Source organism: Coenobita brevimanus, chromosome 63 (genome assembly GCF_032717465.1).
Source record: "Coenobita brevimanus isolate Jiangsu-jjx chromosome 63, ASM3271746v2, whole genome shotgun sequence".
NCBI lineage: Eukaryota > Metazoa > Arthropoda > Malacostraca > Decapoda > Coenobitidae > Coenobita > Coenobita brevimanus.
Window position 1 is genome coordinate 45,426,017 of NC_137016.1, and position 8,903 is coordinate 45,434,919.

General features: G+C 42.4%; 1 protein-coding gene across 1 annotated transcript; it reads left to right on the plus strand.

Annotated features, from left to right (window-relative positions):
• Positions 1-320: 320 nt before the first annotated feature.
• Positions 321-4,408, plus strand: LOC145404256 (uncharacterized). The gene is made up of 4 exons (XM_080275778.1): positions 321-370; positions 653-840; positions 3,572-3,751; positions 4,038-4,408. The coding sequence occupies exons 1-4, from the start codon at positions 321-323 to the stop codon at positions 4,406-4,408; spliced, it is 789 nt and encodes a 262-aa protein (XP_080131904.1).
• The last annotated feature ends 4,495 nt before the right edge of the window (positions 4,409-8,903 follow it).

An 8,903-nucleotide genomic window follows, 5' to 3' on the forward strand; every position in this document is an offset into this window, starting at 1 on the left:
ATATATACTGTATATTGAAGAGGCATTTGAAAGTGAAGTGTTAAGTATTGTTACTTAAGCAATTATTTTCCTCCAAGATCTGTCGTGACCAGTCGTTTCTCCAATTATCTCTTCCAACACAAGAACTTTACTCTTTTGCCCGAAGAGAGGAAGATCTCAAAACATACCATGATCTTTAAATCATATCTTACTTAAACGGTTCCAAATCTCCCCGTCGTGGAGATGAAGAGGTACAAGCTTTCACCCTTTTTACGGCATAAATATAATTTCCTGTGAAGTTCTTACCTGTCTTCTTACTGGCTTCGTTGTTTCCTTCGGGTATGGAGGTGGTTGTGGCGGCCGCTTCAACGACTGATGAAGCCGAGGATGTGTTGTGGCAGGGGGCGTGCATCCTCCTTCCTGTTTGAACAACCTGTTTTATTACCATTGTACAGTATACACCATCATCCGTCTCTCTCTCTCTCTCTTTCTCACACACACACACACACACACACACACACACACACACACACACACACACACACACACACACACACACACACACACACACACACACACACACACACACACACACACACACACACACACACACACACACACACACACACACACACAACTATTACTGCTACTATTACTGATACCAATACTACAGCTACTGCCGTTGCCACGGCTACTGCCATTGCCGCTGCAACCTCTCTGCCACTGCCACAGCCACAGCTCCTATTACTGCCACGGCTGCCGCCACTATTACACTTACTGCAACTACCTTTGCCGTTTCCACTGCAGCTACCACTACCACTGCCACTGCCGCCTTCGCCATCGACGCCACCTCGGCTTCAAGTACAGCCATCATTACAGCTGCTAGTACTCGTAGTAGCAGTATTAGCAGTAGTAATAGTAGTGTACAGTAGTGTAGTAGTAGAAGGTAGTAGTATCAGTAGTATCTCTGTTTTTCCCCTGATTTTAATTAAGATTCTACTGTTCACAATCAGTATGTAATTGTTATTATGAAGGCCTACACAACCATTTCCTAGTACCGAAAAAAAGGATTAGTGTTTGACTTACCTGTAGAAGTACCGTCCCTGCCTTGTATTAATGGATCGCTGTTTCTGGCCGGCCTCTACCACTTTTGCCAGAACATTAGTTACACTAGCACCTTACTTTTGCACATTTGACCTGTGATGTATGTCTTGGCTGGTGATAATAAAATTACTGCATTATTGTTTTCACCACGAGCATCACTGCTGCTATAGGTCTTTCAGCTTAACTTGACGGAGATTTTCGACTTTTTTGGCTTATTTCCGTTAGATTCTTGATGACAGTATAAGAGAGTACCTCGACTCTACATCTTTTCCTTAGCCTTTCGTGACTAGCGCAATGTCCTTGTGTTAATGTTGCGTCACAGCTCAGCATTTAAGATGGCCACATTAGAGTGAAAAGAGTAAAGTGAACGTTTTAACTCTCAATCCTCTTTCATAATGCATCCGTTGCCACTACCCTGCCTGTACCTGTCACCACCACCATTACTACAGCAGCAACAATACCACGAGCGGGTAATGAGTGTGTCTCGGCAAGATAAGGTATGATGCAACGCCACAGCCACAACAATGACCAGAGTTGCGTGTTGTGTGTCAATATTTGCAGTAATACGTGTGCCTCTGTATCGTGTTGCATAAACCGCATAAAGAGGGATCATAAACCTCGTGGTGATGCAGGCGAGAGACGCCTGCATGTGGTGGCACCGATATAAACCACGCGGCTCTACAAACTGTTTATACAAAGGTGTCTCAGCTACTTCCCCATCCCCAAAAGGTGGACTGTGGACTGCAGAAGGGCAACTTAAGTCTGCCGTCCACTGGGTTCTCTGTCAGATGAGCCTTGGGTTGTAGTTGCTGCTGCTGCTGCCGCTGCCGTTGTCGTTGCCGCCGCCGCCACCGCCGCCGCTGCCACCGCCGCCGCTGCTGCTGCTAATAACCTGGCATTCAGATACGCTGTCGTCGGCGTGAATCATTGTGACATTATATTGAAATCCTCTCCCTGTCTGCATGGGCACAGTTCTGTTCCAGCCAATACCAAACTTTTTGTTCAGGTGAGAGTGAGTCATCCGAGCATGATGGTGTTAATACTGTCACCATTAACCCTCTCATGTCGGGACAACCTTAGTATTTTATTCCAACAAACAACAGACGATTTCATTCCGCTGAAAGCAAGTGTAAGAGCCTGAGAGTTGTTACCTTGTGGTGTACAGCACATTTTTAGTTGAGTGTTCAGCTTGGTTCAGAAATTCGTACCACACCCAAGATGGAAGGCACAAGTTTCGTTCTTTACTGGACGGTAGGTTACCACCGCCATCACGAAGAGAGGAAGTAGTACTGGATCACTTGCAGTAACACAACGACCGATGAATATGAGTTGCAGGATTTTCATTGGTCGTTGTGTGACTGCACTACACTCAAAAATTAATAATGACAGGCTCAAATTGTGGCTCAGTGCTCATATGAAACGTGAATCCAGCGGATTGCAGGCTGAAGTTGCCCTTCCCTTGCAGTAATTCACTGTTTTCCTCATAGAGGATAGGAAGGTAGTTAAGGGACATATGTATTCCCGGACAGTGGAGCTGCTCAGCTATATCATTTCCATCACGTGAAGACGTTCCTCTTCATCACATGGTTATGACATAAAATGAATTCATACTACTATTTCACTTAATATTGTTTTATATTTATTAAATACTTTAGTTAAGCATTGACTAATAAATCTTTGTTCTTCGAGATGAAAGTGAGGGGCTTCTGTTCTTGCCTAATCAGTATGTACAGTAAATTAAAGTTCAATAGTTATTTTCATTTAAAACTAAAATTAAGCCGCAGTATTATAGACGGCATTCCCTCTTGTCAACCACGAAATTAAGAGATTAATTTGTGTTTCAAATTTTCCGTCAGATTATTGCAACATAGTTTTCCTTCCGACGTGACGAAGATTCCCTACCCCACATTCAGCTCTTTTGTTGACCAAGTGCTATCAGACTGGAGGGATAGGTTGACTCCAGGCCATTTGTTTTCTTCTGGCAGAACTGGGCCACTACCACAGCTTGAATACTAACTTGCCGTTGCATAAAATTCGGTGAGACCATGTTAAGCTGTAGGAATGAATTTCTTTGGTTAGTAGTTAACAGAAATACCGATCCAGTCTTACCACACTTCGTCATCAACTGAGCTAAAAGGGGTTTTGGGTCTTTCTCAGGACAGAGGAAGCGCGCTACAATAATCAGCGAGACATTTCTATAGTTTATTTGATTGACCTGTGCAGCTGAGATGTATGCGGCAAGGGTGTAGGTCCAACTCGGACCATTAACGATTACCAACTCGGCCCACCTCGCAAACCAGCTCGGACCATTTTGGAACACCAGCTCGGACCATCAGCTGTACCATGGACCTTAGACATACTTCGATCTCTCATTCAACTCGCCTAGACAACTCTTTAAACTCTCGATTTAACAATCACCAATTATTACAAAGCATAGAATTTTACCTGTAGCAAGTATATAATTATACCTACATAATTATGCCTACAGACAGACAGATAGATAAAATGGGTGATAAGGTACGTTACCAGATAATTGTACATCCTAACATCCACACATTTGTACGGTGTGAGAGTAATTTGAAACAGGTGCCACTGCTGTTTGCGATGATGTCTGGAAAAAGATGCAGAGATTATAAAAAAGTTTTTGCAAAGAGTAAAGAACTTCTGGGTGAGGAATTGAAAGTTGAATAAATTACTATTGATTTTGAGGAGTGTCTAGCGTTTGATTCCTGACATCCTGCCAGATGTTGGTATTCGAGGATGCAGCATTCATTGGGGGCAGGCAGTGTGTAGGAAAATACAAGAACTAGGCCTACAAGCATCTTACCCAAATGATGCTGGGATGCATAAATACCTTAGAAAAGTCCTTGCGTTACCATACGTGCCAGCTGAGCATATCGAAGAACTGTTTATAAGGTTTTACAGAAAAGCAAACGGCTCTCAATTACTCACAGATCTTCTAGACTACATAAAAAACACATGGATTAATTCTGACATTTGGCCTCCCTGTGCGTGTTGTGTATTCGGTAGAAGTGTCCGTACCAATAATGATGTTGAAGGTTGGCATAATAGGTTAAATCTGAAGGCTCGCAAAGGACAACTCAGTTTTTATCAGCTCATCAAGTTAGTTCATAACGAGGCCAGACTAGTAACTCTCCAAGTGCTTCTCCTCTCAGATGGGAAGGTGTTGCGAAAAGAACGCGCCAAATACACAAAACATCATGGACAGCTTGTAAAACTCTGGGAGGAGTACAACGCAGGTGACAGGTCTGCAAAAAATTTACTGAGAGCAGTTTCATACCATACTGCCGTGTCTGCTCGATAGACTGCTTTTAACTAATGAAGTTTTCTGTTTTGAATAATTTTAACTGCAGAAAATTACTATGGAGGGAATTAATAAAAGTATTTTACAAGTTTTAGCAAGTGTTTCTTTTTGTACATTACAATGGGCGTCTCTCACATTACTTGTTTCATTCTCCATGTCTGTTTTTCACCCGTTTCCTTTCCAGCTGTTCCATTTCGTCGTCCACTTCTGCTACTGTTCCTCTCCTACTTCTCTTTCCCTCTCCTCCATGACCTCTTCCTTCATTATCTTCGTTTCTTTTTTGTACCGCCGCCGTACTCATTTTCTTTCGTGTGGACAGATTGGGGGCGGCGGTACACAAAACGGTACTTACGGTGATTATGTGGTGTACGAAAATAGTCATCAGTTTCATTATTACCAGAAGATGGAATTGTTGTGGAACAGTAATGGTACTTAGGACTGGCACCTTGAAAGTTTAAGTAATGGCACTCTAATGTGTCTGATCTTTCACTTCCTTTGTTGTTGAAGATGCAGTGATGGTGGATGTAGTGACTGTGGTGAGTGGTGATGCTGGCACACGTGACAGTGAGGGTGGTAGTGGTGATTGTGACGATAATGGTGATTGTGGTGACAGTTGTGATGATGATGGTGGTAATGATGATGACTGATGTGACATGCTCATGTTGCTGGAATGTGTAATGACTGATGATGATCGAAAACTTAGTCAAGATAAAAAGATGCAGTTTTCTTTATTCATTTGCTGTCTATTTGAAGTTGATAGTGATGGTAGGGTAATAGTAAGGGTGATGTAGGTACCGATGGTGATGGTGTTGTGGTGACTGTGGTAGTGATGGGGACAAAGGTAATAATATAGAGTTGGTAGAAGGTGAGGCACCATCCACTCACTTGATGTAATGTTATCATCAGGTGACTTTACAATGAGTGACAAGCCGGATAATTTTTTTGTATCGCAGGAGAAAATTAAGTAAGCTGGGTGGTAATTATATAACCAAATGGACGCTTGCTGGTCTAGTGGGTCAAAACTCTTCAGCCGGATGTGGCCCATAATGGATGGCACGTATGTAGGGTGTGGAAAGAGAGAGAGAGAGAGAGAGAGAGAGAGATTACTGGTCCAAGTTTCTGTAATTCATCGTGTATCAAACTGAACGGCTCAAAACTACCTCCTCACACTGATGAGGCCGTACTGTTTCTTAAATCACTCCCTTTGCATCTGCAAGAGCTGATAGTTTAAGCATGTGTACTATACGTCTGATGGTATCATAATTCTTTGTCTTGTGATGCTCCTTGAGGCACACCGCAGCTGCTACACTGAACGACCGTACCAATATTTGTTTCCAACGAGTGTAAAGGCATTTTGATAGTTGTAGGAAGAGTTGGAAGAAAATGTAGGTGAATAGAAGGGGAGTTTATTCTCAAGTAAGTCATTGACAAAACTAGTGGCGAATAAGCGCACCTCTGTTCACCTGTGTTTTCCTCAGTCTCCCTCCCGCAGTTTCGTTCAAAACTATCATCCCTCTTTTCTCGGGTATTCAGTGCAGTTATTTTCATTTGCGTCAACGTATACGCTTGTTATTAAGCTCTCACCTCCACCATCACCATATTCCTCTGTCGTCTACAAATCAATGATAGTGTCGACCAGGGAGAAGAAATGGAAGCAAAATTATTTCTGTAGTTATAGTGACTTACGTGTAGTGGCCTAGTGTTGTACTTATTACAAATGGGTGATAACAGTATTGATAATGATATTGCTCAGACTGCAGTGATAAGATAGGACATGTCAAGTAGACACGGAAAATATTGACTCCATTTATCTCATGACGTAATGTTTTGTTGCAGTTACCACCAGGCAACTTCACGTAGGACACACCACTAGTACTGAAAGGTTTCATAAATATACATTATATTTACTGTATTTCCGTCAGTCCGGAAGTTTCTTCAAAGCTGAACAAAATCATCTTTTGGTAGTAATTTTAAAATGTAAAATACGTCATGGGAGTGAAGTGGATAATGGAAGTGTGGTTATTATCGAAATAATTCAGGTCCAGTAACAAGATGTTAACTGCTTCGGTTGCATGGCTTTGTTGTATTATTTTTTTTTTGCTATTACCACGTGGTTATAGTCAGCTTTAGGGGAGACTTTTTGTGTTGAACAGCTTATTGTAGGCAATATTTAACACCTACAGTTCGAAATATCTCTTGTGAGCTGCATAAAATCGTCTAGAGATAGCAAAAATAAATTATAAAACACGTCCTTTTGTTAACTTTGGACAACCCCTCATGTCGGAGGGTTAGCGTTGGTTGTATCTGACCATTATGGTTCAAAAACTTGCTGCCAAGCAGATTATGGTCGTCTAGAGATAACAAGGAATAAGTCATGTACAGTAATACCACTCTGGGATGAGTGAGGCTGGTCACTCTCATCTTAAATGTCGACACCAAGTGCCTAGCCCCGGGCTCCTACGCTCCTCTTGGGGCAATGTAGGATAGGATGATGGATGGATATACTATATATATATATATATACAGTGTTTATATACAGTATACTGTATATAAAAGAGCCACGTTGTTTGTCCTTCAAGTACTCCCAAACCAAGGGCCAGAGACCCCCAGACCCATATACTGTATATTCTGAACCAAGGTGAGCCAAGGATGGTTTTAGAGGGGTCAAAATTCAGATCTGGGTCATTTGAGGTCACCGGTTGAGTGTTCACCTTTTTGGCCCAGCTACGCCGGGTACCCCTGCAGCCCAATTTTTGGCATGGAGACTCACATGACCTCCATTTCAGACAGGCTATGTGAGGTTGACCTCCGAGGTCATTTGAGGTCACCGGTCGGAGATCATTTGAGTTCACCTGAAATAGTAAACAAGTGTGCACAAATCCTGTGTGTCAGTCTGCTGTAGCTGAAAGAGAAACTTCCTGGACATCTGATAATTTCCCTTCTAAATTATAAGAGGCACATGATCTTTCTGGAGTAGAAAGAAATAGTGGACTAGAACAAATAGATTAGAGTGTTCGCCTTTTTGGCCCGGCAACACCGGGTTCCCTTCCAGTATATATATATATATATATATATATATCCTTACCCCCATGACTCCCCGTCTTTTCTTCCCTCACTCCCCATCATACTGTCCCTCCCCCACTCAAACTTATCCCTTCCCTACCATCCTTCTTTCCTCCCCCTCTCTCCTTCCTCCCTCATCTCCCTTACGTCTCACTTCCCCACTATCCTTCCTTACCCCTCACTTTTCTCCCTCTCTCTTTCTCTCAATTCAAACTCCCCCTCTCCTACCACCTCATCCCCTCCCTCCATCTTTATCTCTCACTCCCTCCCTCCCTCACCACCACCACCAAGCCAGCCTGCCAGCCCAGCCCCTCATAAAACAATTATATCTGTTTACATTCGTGTGCTTCACTTCACGACCTCGAAAACGGCTAATTCCGGTTGTATTGCCACCCTCGGGCCACTAACACATGGGGTTCAGGGTTTGAAAGGCGCTGGAAAAGGGGTGTTCCTAAGGTTCACTTTTCCTTTCGTTATGAATGCGATCTTCGACTTTTAGGTTGGATGTTGAATAGCTGCTTCTTGCCGACCATCCTTTGGTGGCAGGCATTTTGCTGTGTATGTGTTTTTATGATTCATAAAATGCGAATGAGAGAGAGAGAGAGAGAGAGAGAGAGAGAGGGAGACAGACAGACAGACAGACAGACAGACAGACAGAGACGTTCAAGAGAAAAAAGGAGGAATGAAGCTTAAAGAAATCGAACAGACCTAGAAATGTGCAGCAAAATACAGTATTATAAACAACGACGAATGAACTTACAAATGGTGTGTGTGTGTGTGTGTGTGTGTGTGTGTGTGTGTGTGTAAAACAACAACACGGAAGTACGTATATTGAAAACAAGATTATGTTTGATATAGAGTTAATCCCTTCAGTCCGATGACGTATTTTTCTTTGATTCTGGCTGTTTCCTGACAAACCTACTCAGTTAACCAGAAAACCACAGTAGTGAATGAATTAATGAAGGTTATATCAAACCTCCATTCGACAAGTTAGTTCTGAGGTGGAAAAAAAAATCGTGAGGAGATTGCAGGAATAAAATATAAAGGACAGACCACTAAAAAAAAAAAAAAAAAAAAAAAAAAAAATCAGTAATCCACTGTAATGAATGACTTATCATCACAACTTCGCCAAAATTTACCTAATTCAAGCCACATCTCCGAGGATACAGCACACAAAGATTGAATACAATTGGCCCACATGATTTTGAGATATTTTGGTAAGACACACACACACACACACACACACACGCAAAGACGCAGTCGATTACATAATCGTGTCGCTAGGCGGATGATATCAAAACAAAACAAAAATCGAAAAAAAAAAGTCTTAGGGTTTCGCCCGCCGCGTTCCACTACCTCTTTGCATTCCTGTCGTCAAGAATCGTCTGTGCCTAACCCATTTAGCTCTCAAGGTTCCTGTGTGAGGGATTGT

Excerpts from the sequence above, each read along its gene's own strand:
- LOC145404256 (XM_080275778.1), top strand. The coding sequence starts at position 321 with ATGGAGGTGGTTGTGGCGGCCGCTTCAACGACTGATGAAGCCGAGGAT. Across the intron at positions 371-652 it reads ACTGATGAAGCCGAGGATGT|CTACTGCCGTTGCCACGGCT; the intron begins GTTGTGGCAGGG and ends CCAATACTACAG. Across the intron at positions 3,752-4,037 it reads AAAGAGTAAAGAACTTCTGG|ATCTTCTAGACTACATAAAA; the intron begins GTGAGGAATTGA and ends AATTACTCACAG.